The sequence below is a fragment of the Monodelphis domestica genome, chromosome 3 (assembly GCF_027887165.1).
Source record: "Monodelphis domestica isolate mMonDom1 chromosome 3, mMonDom1.pri, whole genome shotgun sequence".
NCBI lineage: Eukaryota > Metazoa > Chordata > Mammalia > Didelphimorphia > Didelphidae > Monodelphis > Monodelphis domestica.
The window spans coordinates 267,777,223-267,799,776 of NC_077229.1; the positions used below are offsets into that span (position 1 = coordinate 267,777,223).

The following is a 22,554-nucleotide window of genomic DNA, read 5'->3' on the forward strand; positions in this document are numbered from 1 at the left end:
GGTGGCATGATCAAACTTGTGCTTCCCTAAGATTAGTTTGGCATATGGGTAGGGAATACAGATTATATATGTGGATTATTCAGATAAATACTGTAGGATACTTGTATCATTAACCTATAATATAGAGGTGATTTACTGAAGATTTTTCATTCATAATCTTAAAAATTATAGAGCTGGTTGTAAAAAGAATTCAATTTCTTCCTTCAGCAAAAGTACTAATTTCTTCTGACAGGCACAGTGTTAGATAGTGGGAAAAGAAACGAAAAGACTGTCTGTGTCCTCAAGCTTATATTCTACTGAAGGGAAATTGTGTACATAGACAAATAAGTAAATGCAAAGCAATATGTATGGGAGAACGCCAAAAACTCTGGGAAGGGGAATCAGAAAAGGCTTCCTGTAGATAGTAGCATCTGAAGTGAGCATTGAAGGTAAATAAGGATTTTTTAGAGGCAGAGGTAAGGAGGGAATGTTTTCTATGCCTAAAGAAAGAACCTGGCACTTTTCAAAAGGGGGAGGGGAAAGGGAACAGTAGGACCAGTTTTAATATTTGGATTAGTCTTGATTTTTGTAAGTACTCCCTCAATTTAGACATATCAAAACCCTATTATTACTTAGTAGATGCCTATGTTGCTCCAGCTGAAATTCATCATTAGTCACCCTGGTGATAAACCTATAAGATTCATCCATTTAATTATCCATTTAAAAAGAAACACTCCAGATTGTAATAGTGGTGAAGGAAAAATGACCCAAAAGGAGGCACTACTCTTCCAGTCCCAAGGCTTGCATTCAAATTACATGTCATTTATTAGTTGTGGTGTGATCTTAGGCAAGCAACATTCCCCTCATTTTTCTCATCTATAAATGGACACAATAATGCTTGCACAACCTACCCTTCGGGTTGTGAAGGACATGTCCCATGAATATGGGTTAGATGACACAGGTAAGATAGGGGCTTGGAGGAGAGGAGGTAAAAACTTTGCCCTTTTTTCTTCCTTCCATTTTACGCACTACTTCTCAGTAGGGTTGCTATGGGTACCAAGGCACTAAGAGCTTTAAAAAAAAAAACACACTTTTTTTTTTTTTTAAAGTAACGCGTAGGCTGCCGTAGACCCAACCAGGCACCGACACCGTAGCCACTTTTGACCACCAGGAGTCTGCCGAGCCAGGAGCCCAGGAAGCAACTGGCCTGACCCCACAAGAGATAAGCAGCAGCAAAAGAAGAAAAAAAAAGTGCTCCTGCAGCCGCCCTACATAGCCTGGGCCGCTGGCTGCTTTTACCTATTAGTCCCGGGGTTCTATAGGCACGTCACAGGAGAGGCTTGGGGAGCCGAGAAGCCTCCCAGCCAAGCAGCAGCAGCTACCGACAGAGCTCCGGGTGTCAGAAGGCGGAGGGAAGCAGGGGAGGAGGAAGACGAGGAGGAGGAGGGAGAGAGATCACGTGCTTGCGGCGGCTAGGCTGAGCAGGAGGAGCAAGAGGAGGAGGTCGAGAAGGAGGGGACAGCGGGAACCTCTGGGCTCCACGATCGCTAGCGAGCCCTAGCCCAGGGCTGCGTTCCATTCATGAAAGCCGCCTTGGCAGCCGCGGCGGCTCCAGAGGCGGCGGCGGCAGCAGCAACAGCAGCAAACGCCTGCTCCCCTCGCTGCAGCAGCTCAGCTAGGGGCCCCTCCTCCTCCCGAGCTACCCCCCACCTCCTCCTTTCACCTTCATCTCTCGCCCGAAGCTAGACGAAGGTAGACCAAGGTAAGCAAGCTAGGGCGCACGAGCGCTCTTGTGCTGGTGGTTTGGAATTTTTGTGCCCTCGCCCTTTACGTTCGTAAGTTTGGCTCTTTCTCCCCACCCCTCTCCTCCCAGCCTGCTGCCCCCGCCCCTTTTCTGTTCCCCCAGGTCTGTCTCCCACCGACTGGCTCGCCACGGTTGCTCACTTTTCGGGCTCGGTGCATATCTCGCCTCTTTTCTCCTAGGTGGGGGGCCAAGGATAGAGAGGGGATAGCCTCAGTCCAGCCTCTGGCTCTCTTCTGCCCTGCGGGAGGCCATCTGGCCTGGGGGGCCCTGCGGTGACTCTGGGGGGCGGGAAAAGGAAGGGAAGCTACTGCTTAAAAGGCTGGGCGTGTGTGTGTGTACGTATATGTATGTGTGTATACACGCTCGTGACAGAGGGCGAGAGGGCTTCCGTGACCACTGGTCATCTGTATCTCGAATTGAGAGCTCAATAGCCGCGGTGGGGGGAGCGCCCTGCCGGTTGCTTGGGCTCCTGAAGAAACCCGGGGCTCTGACTGAGAGCTCCTTCCCGAGGAGCCTGCCACCTCACCAGCAGAAGCAGCCGGCTTATCCCGGCTCCGGCCCCGGCCTCGGCCCCGGCCCGGCTGGAGCGCGGAGGCAGCATCAGCAGCGGCGGCGGCGGCGGAGGCAGCAACAGCAGCAGCAGAGGCGGTGGCGGTGGGTGGGTTTTTCAGACTGCTGCGCCGGTGTTTACGGGAAAAGGGTTTTCAAAATTGTCCTGGGGGTGGGAGAGTGAAGGTTTTCCATTTCAAACCCTCCTCTCTGGGATTTCCGGGGACCAGAGGCTTGAATGGTGGCTGACTCTTTGCCAAGCAGGTCACGAAAGAGGAAAGAGCTGCTGGCAGACCAGACCCTGGAAGCGCTCTCCCGCCTCCCTCCTTTTATTCTCTGTCCAACGAGGGTACGGGCATGTGATGGCAATTGAAACGCTAGTACCCGAAGTTCTGGCTACTTGGGGCCACTTGCCTCTCAGTGCTGCTTTGGTCATCTCCCAATACTACTATCCCCTCCCTATTTTAACCTTGGGAGGAAGGAACGTGGTGGGGCGGCAGTTTGAGGATTAAAAATACCCTTGCTAACCAACAGGTCTCATGGACCAACCATTCCCTCCCACTCCCAGGGCTTCTGCCTCCTGTGGAAAAACTTAGTTCTATTAGATATCTAGTTTCAGAAAGGAAGAACTGTAAAATAAGCAATAGTAATTTTGGGGGGAGGGAACAGGAGAGGTAGGTAATCTCCAAACTGCCTCAAATCTCCAAACTGCCTCAAATTCTTCATTTTGTTACTTTTAATTACATTTGAAGATGTATTATATTATAAACTTCCTCCTCCCCCTTCCCGGAAAGGAGCTATTGAGGTTGTAGGGACTACAGAGTTATAGGGACTCTGAATGGGTCCAGCCTCCTTGTGGACTGTTTCCTACTTAAAGGATCTGTGATTTCATTCATGTATATACCGACTCTCTCCACCAGTCCCAACTCTTCCATCCTTCATAGATAACTGAGTGATTTTATTGTGGCTTTAAACACAAAATCATCAGGTGCCCATCCTTCTTAGCTGTGAAGGTCCAGGATGAGGCAAATGGGCAAGATTTTAATTAAATTTAGGTCTAGATTATTGCAAACAAATGTGGCCTATATACTAGTGGAGTCATCTGGGGCTAGGTGTGAATGTATCCACACCTTCAAGATCATCTCTATATTCCACTTTCCTCTTTAGGTCTGCAGCATACTTTCCCACCTCCACCTCCATTTTAAACTGATATCCACAGACTGAAGTTAACTGTGGAGAGAACTGAAAGTTACTAGAGGCAACCAGATAATCAAAGATTGTGTATAAAGTAAAATTAGTTTTGCTTCACTGAGGGTCCCTGAATTAGACTATGACTTGAAAAATGGAGATGCAAAGCTTATTATTGAGAAAGAGCTCGTTCTCACCAACTACCTCCTTTTATCCCAATTCCTGACATCACCAATTAAGAGTTTCTTTTGGGTAATAGCCAGCTTTGAATCTTAAAATGTAAATGCTCCCTTAATCTCAGTCATTGAATAGTGTCTGAATACCTGGGTTTTGGTTCCAAAATAATTGTATGTATGTATGACCTTGCTCAAATTCATTTCTAACCAGTTTCTATCTCTATTATATCAGAGCATTGAGCTTGAAGAATCTCTTAAGGATTTGTCCAGTACCACACTTTAATAATCAATATTTAGTCAATAAGATAGTCCTAGGAGATGGATAGGTACCAAAAATATAACTTATTTTGAAATTTTGCCTGGAGCCAGCTCTATCAGGAAAAAAGAAGGAAATTCTTATTCCTCATTCCTATAATATATGAGTGTCTATTCTCAGAATTTAGACCACTATAATTAGTATTATAGCTCAGCAACATTATTCACAAGATGATGGGATCATGGATTTAAAACTGAAAAGAACTTTAGAGGCCATCTAGTACAAACCTTTCTTTTTTAAAAATGAAAAAATTGAAGCCCAGAGAGGTTTTGACACTTAAGATCACACAGCTATTAAGTGGTAGAACTGCTTCAAAATTCAGTGCTCTTTCTATGCTGCATTTAATTTAGTTTAACAAATTAAGTGCCTACCACATGCAAGATACTATTAGTATTAGGTGTACAGATTATTCTTCCTTCTCTGGTGTCAAACCAGATCCCTGTTGGGAAGTAGTCAGCTCATTGACATTATTGGAAAAGTAGAGTTTTGATTATTTATAAACAGTTCATTGTAAATATGAATTTTAAAATACATAATTTTCACATTTATTGCTACATAGTCTTGTAGTTTCTCTGGCACCTATGGGGGCACTGATTTTTCTCTTAATTGATTAGAAAATAAGACATAGTCTTAAAGAATTCATGCTCTCAACCTATGGCATTAAACCAAGGAATAGTTCTTAACTAGAAACAGGATTGTGAATATTGATAATTTGAATTTTCAGTCAAGTAATTCAACAAATATTCATGTGACTATTAAGTTCCAGGGATTTTATGGGAGATAACAAAGAAGGTTGATCTGGTTCAAGCACCCAAGGAATATAAGTGGCTTCATTATTTTGTTTGAAATGTGATTTTTCTAGAGTATATTCAAATAAAGTAGGAAAGGATCGGTCTAAGCTAAGTTTATTATCTATCATCACTTGTCCCTTCCACTGACACAGTTGATTAGTGGGCTTTAGGAAAGAAAATTAAACTAATATTCTGACCTAAAGTTACCAGAAAATAAAAAATAGTATCATTTAAATGGTAGATTTTGTTTTAATATTAGGTCAGTACAAACTAAACTTAATTCTTTTAGTGTTGGAAAAAAGTACATTGGGAAATGGTCCATTTTAAAGTAGGCCACACTTAAACAGAAAATGGAAGATCAACTTGGTTCCTTATAGATTTCTGAAGTTCCTCTTGTTGACCTTCCAAAATTTCAGGAGATAAGATAATTTAAGAGTTAATTAAGAGGAGAGGGCAGCTAAGTGGCTCAGTGGATTAAGAGCCAGGCTTACAGATGGGAGATCCTGGGTTCAAATTTGACTTCTTAGCTGTGTGACCCTAGGAGTCTAAAATTGATTGATTTTAAAATGGAAAGATTTTTTTTTGAGAGTTAATTAAGGAAGGTAAATTATTCTTTGGATTTCCTTGTATGGTTCCATTCAGGTTTCTTGAATTTATAAATTTTCAAATACTCATGGCAATGTCAAACCCTAATAATTTGAGTTGCTCTCATAAAAAAAGGTAAAATTGAGACTGTAACAAAATTCACTGTGAATTACTCTATATTTTTTAAACTATTGTATTTCATTAAAATTTTTCACAGTCATTTCAGGTTATGTCAATATCAACCTTTTCTGATATATTTTTGTACACATTTCCTCAAATAGCAATATCAAAATCACATAACTGGAAGAAATTTCTAGAATCTATGCAGTTCTGCTGCTTCCAGGCAAACTTAGCCTAAATTATTCAAGATAGACCACTTTGGTTGATAAATTATCACAATGTTTAAAAATCCCTGAGCATTAGAAAGGTTTTGCTGTTATTTAAGCATTTAATAAATTTCTACTAAATGCTCAAGATGATACAAAGATATTAATAAAACAAACCAGCCTTCCAACTTGGTTCTTAAAGTCTAGAGTTAAATCTAACAATTTCCTTCTGCTGTAGTTTAAACTTTTTTATGTGTTTGGTTGTTGTAGTTAGTTATGACCTATTCTGTATTCTTGGCAAAGATATTGGAGTGGTTTGCTATTTCCTTCTCCAGCTCATTTTGCAATTGAGGAGGAAACTGAGGCAAATAGGGTTAAGTGACTTGCCCAGGGTCATACAGCCAGGAAGTGGCTGAGGCTGGATTTGAACTCAGGAAGAGGAGTCTTCCATACTACACTGTGTCACTGTATTTGGTACTTAGTTGAAATAGATTGCTTTCTTTTGCCTTCCTCTAAGTGTGTGTACACATTCACATATGGTTGTATGTTTTCCCTGGGCATACCTAGCTCTAGTGACTTTATACCCTGATTTTGGTTTTACATGTATATTCTTTACTTAATAAGTTCATAGCTAAGCCATTTTAAAAGGAAGTCTGTGTGTTTATGAAGTAACTAACTCATTAATGAGAAACAAGCTTTCTCCTGGACAGAAAACTACATACTCATGAATATTTTTTTATTAAAACATTTGAGAAGATTTTCCAGATTCAGTGGTTTTGATACAATGTTTGACTTTGTGGCTTTTTCTTTGCATTCTATCAAAAAAGAAGGCAGTTACTTCTATTTAATTAATTTATTCTGCTACTGACTCAAGTGTAGGATCTTGACTGTTCATTTAATGGTGCCGATATTGAGTTTTTTCACCTCTAAAATGAGAGAATTTGAACTAGATGATCTCCCAAGGTCTTTTCCAGCTACAAAAAAAAAAAATTTGTTTCATTTTTTCCCAATTTACAAAGGGAGAGGGAAAGAACTAAAAGACAGACAAGAAGTAATATTGCTCAAAAAGATGTTACCTTTTTGTCTTATTTTTAATAGATTTTATTAATAGCTTTTGCTCTTACATTACCTAGATTTTCCCCTAGTTTCCCCTTCCTTCCCCTTTGAGAGACCTATAACTTATAACAGCAAATTTAAAACAGAAAAAGAGGAAGAAGAAAAAATGGACAGCAAAGCCAATCAATATATTGAGAAAAAAATCTGATGTTATGCATGATGTTACACATCTGTGGTACTTCACTGCACAAAGGATCAGTGGGGTGGGGGAGAAGAGATGTCTTCTATCTCTAATTTGGGGCCAAGCTTAACTTTTATAGGTTTGCAACACATTTTAAAAATTATTATTTTGTCATTATTATTCTTGGTCCTTTAATATATTGTTCTCCTGACTTTGCTTACTTCACTTGGGATTAGTTTCCATCTTTCCATACTTCTCTTTTATCTTATAGCACAGTAATATTCCATTCTATTCTTGTACCATGACCATTCTTATTTCCCTATTACTCTCGTTCATACTCTCTATTCATTCTCACTGGCCTTCTAGCTGTTTCCAGTGCACAGAATTGCAGAGGTGGTCTTCAATGTTTATAATGCTCTTCTGTGGTACTTCTGCCTCTTAGATACTCTAGCCTTCTTCAGAGTACAGCTTGGTACAACTTCATACATGAAATCTTTTCTTGATTACCCAACCTGTGATTGTTAGCAGTCCTTCCCTTTTGACACTACATGTACTTTGTATTTACTTATGTATTGTATAGGTTGTATCTGCCCTCTCCCTCAGTAAAATGCAATCTCTTTTAGGATAGAGATTATTTAAGGCTTGGCTTTTTTGTTTTCTTTTTTATTTTGTCCTTCCATCCCTGGCACCAAACACTGTTTCTTGCCCTTAGAATGTGCATAATAAATTTTTGTTGAATTGAATAGAAATCCTTAATGGGACTAATATGTGGGGAAAAGGAAATGTTCATTTTTTTCCTAAGTAGACTCAATGGCCACAATTTAGAAGCTGAAAAAAAAGAAAGAAAAAAGGGAACAGAGGTGCTGCCTTTGTTTTATATTCAAACTGTTGTGAAAAGGGAAAAAGCCAGAAAGCTACTGAACAGAATTAACTTAACTGTGCAGCTGCCTGACAAACTGGTTACATCATCAATGTCTTTTCTGCCTTTTATTTTTAGATTCAGTACAGTGAGAATAAGAGCAGGAAAACTGACAATGTACATGGTTATTGGCAGACCTTTTAGAATCTATAAGTCTCATATCATTTTGGAAACTGCAGCCTCTGTGATATATGAAAAAAAAGAATAGCTCAAAAGTGGGAGAAAAATGTCACTTTAAAAGGTTCTGTTTTATAATACTTTTGTAAAGTCTAGAAAGATTACCTAGAATTTATAACTGGATATATTTTATATAGCATATTTTATAGTTTCCAGTTTTTTCCTATTCATTTAATTTTCAACATCTCTATAAAATTTGACCACAATATCCTCTCTACTTTAAAGGAAAGTAATTACCTTTGTAAAAACAAAACAAAAATCATGGCATGTGTATAGGTGTATTTCTGTGTGGGGTGTGTGTGTATTCATGTATTCATCTGTTTCTTAGCCTATCTATCTTATGCTTAATAGTCAGATCTAAGGGGTTTAAAAAGTCATTTATTGCTATAATTAATATTATAAAGTTATTGAAAACAAATGTATTGTTACAATATATAAGTAAATATAATGCATTTTAATTATGTTGCATATACTTTTAAAAATTTTGTCACTTCTGTGATAAAAACTTGAAGCTAATAATGTTGCTTATTATCAAATTGAAATTCCTTCTCTCAATAGGTCAAATTCAACTGCTTCTACTCCCTGTACTTATCTAATGATACCTCCATTTACTGTGCTCCAACTAGGCTAATTTGTTTGCTTTCTCAAATTTCTTCCTCTCTTCTTTTTCTTTTCATTTCTCCCTAATGGTTTCTCTTCTCTTGCCTCCAGATAATCAACATTAATCATCTCCTTTGGGATTGACTTATTTTGACTACCTTTTTCTCACCATTTTTATTCTTTTATTCTGTAGGCTGTCAGCAGTTGAGAATTGTTTGTCATATAGTTTTGTCCTTGGTTTGATGCTTTATATTTGTTTTGAAGTAATGAACAAGCAGCTTACACTTGATAAATACTGAATGTATGAATGTCTTCCAAATTAGGTAAACAACTTTATGAGTCAGGAATCATATTTTGCAATTTCTTTTATTTATTTCATCTCCTAGTTTCTCCAGCTCTTCTAGGCTTACCTACCTTGGTACTCTCCAGACTCTTGGTATATGTTTTCTGAAAGGAGGAATAAATGATGATGGCAACACAATGGGGATGGGTTAAATAGTCCAACAGAAAAGGCAGGCAATATTAATCAGAAATTACCTTGGAAAATTCTTTTCTGTTTTGGAGAATGTCTAGTAGAAGTGAATTTGAAGATGTATTCACCAATCCTACCCTTCCTCCAGATTTTCCTCAGTTGGTTGATAAATTTACCATTGAGAGATGATAAAGGGTATGAAGAGGGAGGGAAGACAAGGAAAGTTCTTCATCTGACTGTTGTATTGAATAAGAAATAGAGGCAAAGTGTTCTTTGTAGGGGATCACAGACACTTAAATATGACCTTGAAAATGGAGAAAAACTTGACACTTGAAAAAAAAGTTTCAAGGACCACATAAATTCTGTAGAAACTAGAATAGTAAGGAGGTGTTAAAGAGGGGAAAGGTAATAGTTAACTCTGAAAAACTTCAGGGACTCATTTTGAAGGGAGAAGATAGGCATTAGGTTCCAGGTAGACTTCATAAACTGTGTAAACTTTTTATCAATGTTTTCTTTGATGACATCAAATAATTAGATCTTGGAGGTCTCTTCATTCACTCTGAATTGGTTTAACTTTATTTTTTGTATGTTATCTTTTTTGAAGTATCTTTGAAAAAAAATACTCTGTCTTGGTAACAATTCTTAAGAAAGAAGGGTAACGGCTAGGCAAACAGGGCTAAGTGACTTGCCTAGGGTCACCTAGCTAGTAAGTATCTGAGACCAGATTTGAACCCTAGTCCTCCCAACTCCAGGCCTGATGCTTTATCCTCTGTGCCAATTAGCTGCCCTTTTGAAGTATCTTTTAGTTCAAGTATACAAATAACTCTCAGATCAATGTATTCAGCCCTATTTTCTTTCCTAAACTATTTTCTACAACTACCAGTTAGATATGTCACACTGTATTTCTCACAGGTGTCTCAAATCTGACATACTGAAGACAGAACTCATCTTCACACCAACAAACTCATGATCTCTAAACTTTCCTGTTCCTGTTAAAGGTTCCTTGATCCTTCAAGTTACTCTGGTCTACAACCTTGTAGTCAATTTTGACTCTTCCCCTTTCTTCAGTTCCCACATCCAATCAGTTACCAAATCTTGCTGAGTCTCAAATTCATCTTTCCACTCAGATGATCACCACCCTAGTTTAAGTCATCACTTCTTGCCTGGATTGTTGCAATAGTCATATAATTGTATTCCCAGTTACCACTTGCCCCACATCATCCTCCACCAAAAATAATCTTCCTAAAGCACACATTTGACCTTCCTTGGTGAAGAACCTCCAGATGACTCTATTGCCTAGTAAGATAAAATACAAATTCTTCCATCACAATGTGTCTCCAGCCTATGCTTCTGGGTGTTACACATTATTCTCTGTCATGAACTTTGTGTTCTAGTTGCACCAACCCAGTTGTTGTTCCACAAAGTTGGCATTCTATTTCCTACTTCCATATGCTTCTTCGCCTCCCTGGAATGTGCTCTCTCATTTATACCTCTTAGAATCTCTCATTTCCTTCACAGCTTAAATTCATCTACCACCACTTCCCATACAAAGCCTTTTCTGATCCCCACTTGTTAGTACTCTCTTCCCTCCTTCAGTAATCATGTCTACATTTATGTTTGAGAGGCAGAGGCAGTAGGGTAGGATAGAAGAGAGCTATGAATATGTGTGTGTATATTTCTAGCTTAGCATATTTTGTGAAGGGTAGTGCTTAATAAATATTTGTTTATAATTATAAATAAAATGATACATATCACAGGTACACCAACATGAGTAAAGTTAACTTTTTACCTAAAGCAAACATAAGCACTGTGTGTATGTATGTAGGTGTATACATACAGACATAATTATGTGTATAACTAGATACACATGCACATGCATGTATATTGTGCATATATATATTTGGAGAAGGAAATTGCAAGCCACTCTAGTATCTTTGCCAAGAAAACCCCAAATTGGATCATGAACAGTCAGACATACCTGAAAAGACTCAATCACAACAACATATATGTAGATATAGAGACTGATATATATAAAATTGAAACCTGGTTTGAGTTTTTCTCTCTCAGTTTAGAAACATTTAGAAACTTTCATGGCTTGCTAATGAGGCTATTGTAGTAGAAGTGTTTCCTCATAAAAAGGAAAACACAAGTTAACTGCTAGACATCAGGTTAGTATTGAGACTTTCTCTTACTCTAAATTTATTTTTATTTCCCAAGAAGTGTTTATTCTAATGTCTAGCTCAATATCTAGTACCTCCTAGGTATTTATTTAATAAGTGCTGCTGAATTAAATTTGTGAATTAAAGGAACTGACTTTTTTTGTTTGAGGTTTCACCAGTGCCTTTACTCTGGATCTGACTATGCTTGAGTCTTATTGAAAGACTGTGAGTGATTTCTGAAAGTCAAAAAAAGTCAATAAGTTTAAGATGAAAACTGAAGACTTGCAGTTTGACCCTGGGTGGCCTTACTGCTTTCTCAATTTTTTATTTTAGCTTGGTATCTGAAAATAGTGCAGTGCAATGTTCTTAAGCTCAGATTTTCATGTATAGAGGGTGGTGCTTGTGACTGTAGAAAAATAACTGAAATGTTTTGTGATTAATTCAATATTAAGTATTATCTATGCAGAACTATCTATTGGTTATCAGCAACTGTATATAATCTTCTGGGTAGATCTTCAAATGTATGATTTCCTGGTAAAGATTTCCTGTTCCTCCCTACTTGGCCTAACTGATTTTCTTTTCAAATTGCACATGCAATTCTTGAGATAATTTTCTCTCTTTTTTATTTTAGTCCAAAGAACCTAATCAAAAAAGACATGAATTTTTGCATAATGGAAGTACCTTGACAAAGTCCTAAGGACAAATATAATGGTAAATCTGTTGTTAAGCAAAGTTTTCTTTACACAGAAAAAAACGAATACTTGTTTAATAATTTTGAATGATGAAATAGCTTTCAATCAATCAGTAAACATTTATTAAGAACCTATGGGCTACTGTGTAAAGAACTATGGAAACAAAGAGTCAAAGATAGTGTCTGCTCTCAAAGAGATTATAATCTGATGAGGGATGCAATATACAAATGAATCTGTACAAATAAGCTATATACAGGATAAATAGGAAATTAGTAAAAGAGAGAAAGGTGGCAGCAAGATAGGACAATGTATAGGGCACCAGGCCTGAAATCAGGAAGAGACCTGAGTTCAAATCAGATACTTATTAGCTGGATGACTCTGGGCAAGTCACTTATCCCTGTTTGCCTCAGATTCCTCATCTGTAAAATGAGCTAGAGAAGGAAATGGCCAAGCACTCTAGTATCTTAACCAAGAAAACCCCAAATGGGCTCTGGAAGAGTTGGATGTGACTGAAACAACTGAGCAACAATAAAAAAAAGAAAACCCTGGAAATTAAGAGGGGTTAGGGAAGCCTTCTTACAAAAGATAGGATTTTAGTTTTCGGGAATTAAAGAAAGCCAAGGAGGTGAGTAATTGAAGTAGAGGAGGGGAAGTGTTCCATGTATGAGGACTGGTCAAGAGAAAAAGTCTGGAATAGAGAGAATGTCTTGTTCGTGGAATAGCCAGAAGGCTAGTATCACTGGATCAACAAGTACATGTTGAGAAGTTATTGTAAGAAGACTGGAAAAAGGTTGGGGGAGGGAGGTTAAAAAAGGGTTTCAAATACCAAAATGCCAAGCAAAGCATTTTGCATTTGCATCTGGAGGCAATAGAAAGCCACTAGAGTTTATTAAGTAGGAGGTGTCATGATTGGACTTGCATTTTAGGAAAATCACTTTAGTGGCTGAATGGAGGATGAATCAGAGTGGAGAGAGACTTGAAGCAGGTGACCCACAGCAAGCTATTGTGGTAATCAAGGTCCTGCACTAGAGGGGTAGCCATGGCAGAGAATAAAAGGGGAGATGCTGTGAAGATGAAATTGACAGTCCATGGCAACAGCTTAGATATGCGGGATGAGAGACTGAAGAATCCAAGATGACTCCTAGGTTTTGAGTCTGAGGGACTAAGAGCCCTCTTTGGTATTAGGGAAGGTGGGGAGGGAGGGAAGGATAACAAGTTCCATTTTCATCAATGATTTTAGACTATCTACTGGACATCCAGTTCAGGATGTCTGAAATTGGGCTGAAAGGTAGTTGGAAATGGGGAATTGAAAGTCAGCAAAGAGATTGGGGAAGGAAAGATAAAAAGGTCAATACTCTAATGAGTATTAGGGGAGAGTAAATATTATACAACTGTTGAGGGAAGAAGGTGGTGGCTATTGCCACTACTGTTGGCTTACCTTTATTGTGCTGAATTTATTTCACTCTTTACCTAAAAGCCTTCCCAAAGAGAATGGGGAAGGTTCTTCTGTTTCCTCTAAATGTTGAATGGGCTGTACTGTTGCTATGTAGTGGGGTCTTTCCTCCACAAAAATAAAATAGAATATGAAACTAGGTTTTATTTTATTTTATTTTATCATTAGAGATGGATAGATTTATTTTTTTCTCAATTTACATATTCACACCTTACGGGCAACTATGTCCATTTACAAGAGGAGTAATTGGAATTAAGAAATATAGTCAGCTGAGATGAAACTACCCTTTGTGGGAATTTGAACCCCATGACCTTGGCCTCATTATCATATGGCTCTATTTACTTGTGATTACCAGCCAGTGACAGCAACTCCAGTGAAGAGAGAAGTCATTTGGAAATTTATACTGGCCACTTGTTGCAGCATGCTTCCTTAGTGGCTTTTTGATTGCTTTGAATCTGGGTGCCATCTTTTTGAGGACCGAAATATGGTGACCATGGTATGTAAGATGAGCTGCTCTTAGGAGGTTGAATGTATACAAGAAAATTGGGAGGCTTTTCTGCTAAGGTCTTTATGGAAATCTTGCTTTACAAACAGGTCCATAGTTGTTCTATTTGCATTGTCTTGGGTTGTTTTAAATTAGGCTATATCTACTAATTCCTCCCCTGCTTTCAGGCTTCTGGTTGACCAACAAGACTGCAGAGATCAGGGTTTCTTCAGGTTTGGGGACTGGAGTCTTAATCAATTATAGGTGCACTTTATTTTGTGTTTGGACCATACCCTACATTTGCTCACTATTGTTTCTGTTCTTGCTCTTCTTTCTTTTTGGGTTTTTTTTGTTGTTGTTATATTTAGTGGAGGGTAAAAATCTGCTAAGTAATGGCAGATCATTGTTAAAATGTCCTGCCATACAATCAAAAGTTCCCAGAACTTGGAAAACTGTTCCACTAACAGGGTCTTTGTAGAGAGATCTTTGCTATACATAAGCCATGATATCCTGAGATATGACAGACTAGGTAAGTAGGTCTTCCCTCTTGCTGCTGTAATATTTATTGGGAAAGGAAATAAGAAGATTGGAAAATGGGGATAAATGGGACGTTTGTATGGGGGTAGGGAGGAGTTAAGGGGAGAGAGGGAACACTGCTTGATGAGGCAAGGGAGGGAGATGCCCCCTGCTGAGAGGAAACAGCAGTGGTCCAATAAGGACGGTTTGTCTTTGAATGACCGAAACTGAAGTTCAGCTCCCTCTATGACCATAAAAGATAGTCCACTTATCTGACTGCGAATTCAAATAATATAAAGTTTAATAATTCAGTTGGAATTGGAGTTTTTCCATAGCTTCAGAGTATAGGGCCAGGCCCTAGAGGCTGGCAGAGAGTTTGTCCCACTCCCGTCTACTCTCGTTGTTCTAATTCAGAATCTTAGCAGTACACAGAAAGCAAACAAGAACAATTCTAACCTTTAGAAGCCTGTGTCTTTGGGCTGAACCAAGAAGAGCATGCCACTCCAGACTGGGCTGAACAAGCTCCTCTCTCCTCCAACATCCGGAAGCCCATCCCCAGCCGGCAGGAAGGAAGAGCTAGTCACAAGACCCAACTGCCACACCCGGCAGGAAGGAAGTGCTAGTCACAAGACCCAACTGCCACTCCCAGTTGGCCCCTTCCCCCACAAACTGTCAGTCTTACTTCCTTTCCACACTGCATTATCCCTTAGTCATTTGGAATTTTTGAGATAAAAAGTTATTAAGAAGATGAGAAATGCAAATCTTTATTATAAAAGATTGCTGACAGCCTACTTAGTTTTAATTCTCATTTTTTCCTATATTCATTCATTCCTATATTTCCTATATTCATGAATAGAAAGGATTGGAAATATTATACTAGTATAATACTCCCTTTATAAAGGCATAGAGAAATATGAAGAGTGAAGAAAATGTATATACTGTATAAGTGACTATAAAGTAAGGTGCTTTTAAAACCAACACATCCAAATAAATCTTGTATCTTTCACATTACTCACCTTAGGAGGATCTGCTCTTGGTTGTTCCAGTGATGCTGATGTTACTCAAAACACATTCAGAATTTCTCGTTGGTAATTGCCTTTAGAGCCTTTGGCTTATAATTTTTGGCATCATTAGTGGCAGCAAATTGTCCTTTGGGGTGGCTTGATCTTTGGAAATTACCAAAATACACTTGGACTTAAGCCAAGTCTGGTTTAAAAAGATGAGTTGGGCAATACCATTTAGTTTTTATTATAAATTAATGCAAAGAAGCAAAGAAGGTGGTATAACAGATTGAGTGCTGAGACTGGAATCAGGAAGATTTATCTTTGCGATACAAATTCAGCCTCAGATACTTCCTACCTGTGTGACTCTGGGCAAGTCACTTAACCCTGTTTACCTGAGGTCCTTATCTGTAAAATGAGCTGGAGAGGGAACTAGCAAACCACTAGAGTAGCTTTACCAGAGTGGGGTCAGAGAGAGTCAGACGCTATTGAAATGACTGAATAACATTAGTGAAACTGATTTTTCTTGCATTAGTTATAAACTTGCTATGCGGATACTGCTAAAAAAAGAGTTCCCAATTTCTCTATGACCTATGGCCACTTTAGGCCATATTTTTTTCAGCTATCAAATGAGGTATTAATAGCATCCCTTCTAACTCTTAACTTCTAACTCCTATGATTTGCTCAGTGTAGGAATTTAAACATTAAAGTAGGATCATACATCTTTGGAAATAACTTATCTGCAAAAAAAGAATCAGTAACTTTCTTGTGCCTAAATTCATTTGACCCTAGATAAGGGGCAAGATTCTTTTTGCGTTCATACCCACATCAAAATGAAATCGGGGAAGGGGCAGCTGGGTGGCTCATAGGATTGAGAGCCAGGCCTAGAGGCGGGAGGTCCTGGGTTTAAATCTGGTCTCAGACACTTCCTAGCTGTGTGACCTTGGGCAAGTCACTTAACCCCTATTGCCTAGCCCATACCACTCTTCTTCCTTGGAGCCAATACACAGAATTGACTCCAAGACGGAAGGTAGGAGTTTAAAAAAAAATGAAATTGGGATAGAACCTTTAGTTTTTTCCTGAACGGTTGTTAGAACACTCACTTGCCTAGTGAAAGCTGTGTCACAGGAAAAAATTTCCTTTTTATAATTTCAAGGTATAATGTATGTATGTTTGTGTTTAGTATGAAATAATTGGATTTGAGAGCTAGAAAGGGCCTTAGAAATAATTTAATCCAATACTTTTATCATATAGATTAGAAAACTGTATCTCAGTAAAGCCAAACATTCTGCTCCAAGTAAGATAGCTGTTGACTGCGATAGTGTTCTTCCCACTGTATCATACTGTCAGACAGACTCATGATTTGGGCAAAGAACATGTCATTTCTTTTTTTTTTTTCAGTTTTGTATTTCACTATAATTACAACTGTGCCCATTAGGCTGGCTGTTCAGTTGTTTTTCAATTGTTTCAGTAGTGTTTGACTCCCACTAGGGACAAATTGAATCCACAAGGCTGATTGAATCCCAAATTTGAATTGTAAGTTGCAAAATAAAACTTCTTGTGAATATTTAATTTACTTTAGCTTTGCTAAAAGAAAATCCTTAGGTTGCAACTACAGATTAAATTTAAAATATGTAAAATTAATTTGCTATTCCATGGGAGGGTGGTTTTCCATCCAAATTAAATATGAAGACACTAAACCTGGGAATGAGGGGCAAAGGAATTACAACATTACAACTATGAGGGAACCTTTTGTTTCTCATTAATATTGTTATCTCTTAGGAGATGGAAACATTTCTTCAAATATTTCAAGAGTTGCTCTCATTCTTCAGAGACTAAATATATCCTATCCAGCTAAAATTCAGACATTGTAAACATTTAACCATTAAGAGTAACATAAATAACTTTTCTTTACCCTCACATATGCTATTGTGTGATTTTTGTTTTTGTCTTTTTCCCAGGTAAAGAGGTGATAGAGAAATAGTGGGTAGAGTATTGGAATTGGAAGTACCAAGCCTTGATTCTGCCTCAGATACTTACTTTGCGACCCTGGGCACTCTGCTTCAGTTTCCTCATCAGTAAAATGGGGACAACAATAGTACATTCCTCCCAGGTTGGGACAGCTAGATGTTAAAGTGGATTGAGTGCCGGGCCTGAAGTCAGGAAGACTAATCTTCCTGAGTTCAAATGTGACCTCAGACACTTAATAGCTCGGTGACCCTGGACAAGTCACTTAACTTTTGTTTGCTTAGATTTTCTCAAATGTAAAATGAGTTGGAGAAGAAATGGCAAACCACTCTAGTATCTTTGCCAAGAAAACCCTAAATGGGGTCATGAAGAGTTGGACAACAATGCCTTCACCTCTCAGGGTAGACATAAGATTAAAATTATATAATGTTAATGCTTTGCAACCCAATGATAAAAATTATTAGTGACCATTATTGTAATTATGTGCTTATTATTTTATTAAATTAAATATTAAATTTGCTTTTATTAAAACTTGTCAAATGGCAACCTCTGCCCCATTATAGGATGATAGATTTAGAGCTGGAAGAGACCATAGAAACCATCTCATCCAACCCCCTCACATGTTTCAGATGAAGAACTGAGGCCCAGAAATGTGAAGGGTCTTGTACAAGGTTACACAGATAGTAAATGGCAGAACTATAACGCCAAATCTGGTGTTCTTTCCACTGGGCACACTGCTTTTAAAAAATGAATTAATGTGTTGTTACATGAAAATTCCCAGATCTCTCCCACCTTCTCTCCCCTCTCTCTACTAGAGAAAGCATCGTTTAACAAACAGTTATATGCATATTTGACACACAGTAGACACTTATTTAATAAATGCTTCTTTCTGGGCATCTAGGTGCTTAGTGGATAGAGCCTAGAGACATCTGATACACTTATTAGTGATTCTAAGACAGAAGGTACTGAGTTAAATAAATAAATACATAAATAAGTAAATGCTTGTTTCCTTCCTTCCTTCTGTTATTAGACATTCTAGCACTTAGGTTCTTCTGGCCTGGAATGAAAGTAATATCATCCCTAGGTCATAGAAAGACTCTAAAAAATATCTTTAGAACTGCATCCAGGAATGTGAGATATTTAACATTCTAAAAGAGATAATGTGATTTTTAGGAGACTATGAGTGCATTTCTGGCTCTGGATAGTTAATAAAAATAGGGTTTTCAAGAGTCAGAATGGTTTTATTTTTATCTCTGTAAAGTAAAGGAGAAGATCACCAGCTTCTTAATTACAAATAGTCCCAATCTTTCTGAGGTTCTCCTTACTCCTCAAGTATAATACCCTTGAGCATCAGGTAGCTAACTGGAAGATATGCTCTTTCTTGCCATCTGATTTGGATTTTTTTCCCTCCTCTATCCCCTTTCCTTTGCCAACTTGATATCTAAAACTGCTTTTGCATCCTCAACAACTCACTCAACTGTTCCCAGCCTCTTGACACAGGGCTGGTGCAATATGACAATGTCATAGTGGGAGTATAAATAGTGCCCAGTCTTTACTTCTTTGTAATTTCCATGACTTTGGGGGCCAAGGAGAACAAATCTAATCCTTCTTTTCTATATGGTAAGTTCAATCAGGGTCCTTTCCAAAATGTAATATACTAGACCAAAGGTTCTTAAAGTGGGGCCTGCAAATTTGTTTTTGTTTTTTTTTTTAAACCCTTACCTTTCATTTTAGCATCAATAGTGCATATTAGTTCCAAGGCAGGAGAGCAATAAGGGCTAGGCAATGGGGGAGAGGGGTATTAAGTGACTTACCCAGGGTCACACATCTAAGAAATGTTTGAGGCCATACTTGAACCCACCAGGCCTGGCTCTCAATCCACTGAGCCACCTATCTGCCCCTTGCAAATTTGTTTTTAAATACATATTTTGGATAATTTTTTTCAATACATTTGGTTTTCATTATAATTCTATGTATCTTGTGCCTTTAAAAGCTGTATTCTAAGAAGAAATCTGTAGGCTTCACCAGACTGCCCAACAGGTGTAGGTTAAAAAACAAAAAAGTTTAGAATCCCAGCTTTAAACTGAGGTGCCCCATGAGTAGCTTGGAGCTTAGAATTGTCTCTATTCCCACTGGGGAATCCAGAGTTTAGTTCCTTGCCTCTGAAGGTGAAACTCTGAGCTCATTTTCAAATAGTAACATTGTTACATGGAATAGTTAAGTTCTATAAGACTAATAATATACTATTTTATTTCAGGCCTCTATGGGTTGAATAGACTTTTGTGGTCAGGCCTGGGAATCATCTGCTTAACATTGTTTCCATGAGAAAATTGAGTTTTATAACTGATTTACAAATAAGCTTCACTATGTTGGGAACTCCCTGTATTCGTGAAACCATACTTTTTACGTGCTTCCCAGCGCAAAGTAATTATTGGAAGAAGATAACTACAAGAAAGTTTTGCTCTAGGCTTGTATCACCAACTGCCTGTTAGATATTTAGAACTAGAATACCAGAGGCATGTCAAATTCAGCATGTCCACAACAGATCTCAGTGCCTTTTCCCTAGTCTCTCCCCTTCTGAATTTTCAGATTCCTGATAAGGGCACCACCATTTTTTCAAGGCACTCCTATTCATAAGTTTCTTTCATTGATCACTTTCACTTATTTTATATATCAAATCAGATGACAAGTATCGTTTCTTTCTCCATGAGATCTTTCCCATTTCTCTACTTACAGTCACTGTCACTGTTCAAGCTCTCATCGCCTCTCACCTTGGACTCTTTCAGTAGCTTCCTAATTGGTCTTTCTGCTTCAACTGTCTCCACACAACAGGCAAAGTGCTTTTTCCAAAAGCTCAGGTCTGACTGTGCTACCCTCTCTCCCAAATTCAGAACACCTATAGTTCCCTCTTATCTCTGGCTTTGAATATAAATTCAGGCATTGAAAGTAATTTGAAATCTGGCCTCTTCCTGCCTCTCCAGTCTTCTTATATGTTATTCTCCACCAGACACACTACTGTCCATCCCTACTATCAGATGAGATATTTGTAAAGCACTTGGCTCATAGCAAGTAGGTGCTTAATAAATGTTTATTCTTTCCTTCCTTCTCCCTCATTGCTACTTGCTCTTTCTTCTGACCAATGCTCCATCTTGGTGCCCTTGCCCTGGCGATTTTCCATGCCCGGAAGGGCTTTTTTTAAGAAGATGCCCCTTAGATGCTTTGGCTTATTTCAAATCTCAGCTTAGTAGTGGCTGTTATTATTATAATTATGTGCTCCTATCATTATCAAAATTTGCATTTATTGAAACTTGTCAAATGTAGATCTCTACCCTGTTTTAGGATGATAAATTTAGAGCTGCCCCACCCCAAGTTGATAGTGCCTTCCTCTCTAATGTTATCTTGGGTCTACTCTATGTATTTTTGTTATAAACATGTATTTTTTAAAATAATATTTTATTTTCCCCCAATTGTACATAAAACAATTTTTAACATTTGTTTTTTTAAAAATTTGAGAGGCAAATTCTCTCCCTCTCTCTCCCTTCCTCCCTAACTCAGCCCCTCCCTGAGACAGAGAGCAATCTGATATAGATTTTACATGTAAAACATTTTTCCATATTAGTCATTTTGTATGTATTCATTTATGTATATGATCATTTCCTCCATTAGTACATTAGCTTCTTGAAGGCAGGAACTATTTTTACTTTGTGCACAATACTTAGCATTTAGGGATAGATATAGGGAGGGAATTTCTGATTTCACTAGTTTAAAGATCTCCCTCCATATTGGCACCTTCTCCATGAATTAGTCTTATAGAATGCTTAGAGCATTGAGAGATTAAGAGCCACTCCCAGACAGGAGCTGGTAGGTGACTTAGTTGATAAGAGCCAGGCTAGGAAATGGAAGGTCTGGGTTCAAAGCTGGCCAGATACTTCCTAGCTATGTGACCCTGGGTAAGTTACCTAACCCCCATCCCCTAGCCCTTAGCACTCTTCTGCCTTGGAACCAACACATAGTATTGATTCTAAGACAGAAGGTAAGGGTTTAAAGAGAGAGAGGTAGACAGACAGACAGACAGACATGCCTAGGTTCACACAACCAATATTTTCAGAAGGTAGAACTTTTGAATCCAGATTTCCTGACTTTAAGGTTAGCTCACTCTTTGCTTTGCTTTGTCTTTAGGGGGCCTACCATATAGGAAGTGCTCACTGTTGGTGGATTGATTTTGTGTTTCTCAAATAGGCCAGAAAACAAATTTTTTTTTCACTCCGAATAAAACAGAAATAAGGATGCCTTACTATAGGGAAGTGAAATTCATTTTGAGTTGTCATTCCTTGGATAGTTATGAAGTATGAGAAGCTTAATTGTCTACAGTTTTGTATACTTTGTAGTTTGCATACTATATATAGTATATAGTTTGAGTATAGTTTGTAACTATCTTTAGGAGGTTCTTTTCTTTGACTTGCCCTGGTGATAAAATCATTCATGATTATGTCTTTGCATCTTATCTACTTGGGGATATCTCTGGCAAGTTTTCATCCTTCATACTGACTTTACAACTTATTGTTGAAACCCTAAAATACTTTGGCATTTTATTCTCAAGAAGAACTCTAACCTTTTTCTTATCACAGATTCTCAGGAAAGTTTTTTTTTTTTTCCCAGACCCTTACTTTCTGTCTTAGAATCAATGCTGTGTTTTGGTTCCAAGGCAGAAGAGCTGTAAAGCCTGGGCAATGGGGGGTTCAGTGACTTGCCCAGGATCACACAGCTAGGAAGTATCAGAGGGAAGATTTGAGGTCAGGGCCTTCCTTCTTTAGGCCTGGCTCTCAATCCACTGAGCCACCTACTTGTCCCCTCTCTTGGAAAGACTTTAAACAGAAACAATTATATGTGTAATCCCTTCCTTTAGAGAAAGGACAAACTAGAAATCTTCATCAAATTCTTAACCAGGATAGCTTGGCTCAGGATATTGGGTCAAGATTTGATGGGTAATTCCTTTTATACTCTAGTGCAAAACTTCTTAACTTTTTGTGTGCCATATAGGTCTTTGGCAATCTGTTGAACTCAACGAACCCCTTCTCAGAATAATATTTGTAAATAAAGGAAACATTAAATTAAAAATGATTAAAGGAAATGCTAAATTTCAGTTAAAGCGTGGTGAAATA

General features: G+C 38.2%; 1 protein-coding gene across 1 annotated transcript in view; it reads left to right on the forward strand.

The window, feature by feature from the left end:
- The first annotated feature begins 1,894 nt into the window (after positions 1 to 1,894).
- Positions 1,895 to 22,554, forward strand: part of LPIN2 (lipin 2) — a 110,745-nt gene continuing 90,085 nt past the window's right edge. Inside the window, exon 1 of the mRNA XM_056823750.1 lies at positions 1,895 to 2,441. Coding sequence (XP_056679728.1) covers positions 2,127 to 2,441 — 315 coding nt within the window. The 5' untranslated portion in view covers positions 1,895 to 2,126. The remainder of the gene's footprint in view (positions 2,442 to 22,554) is intronic.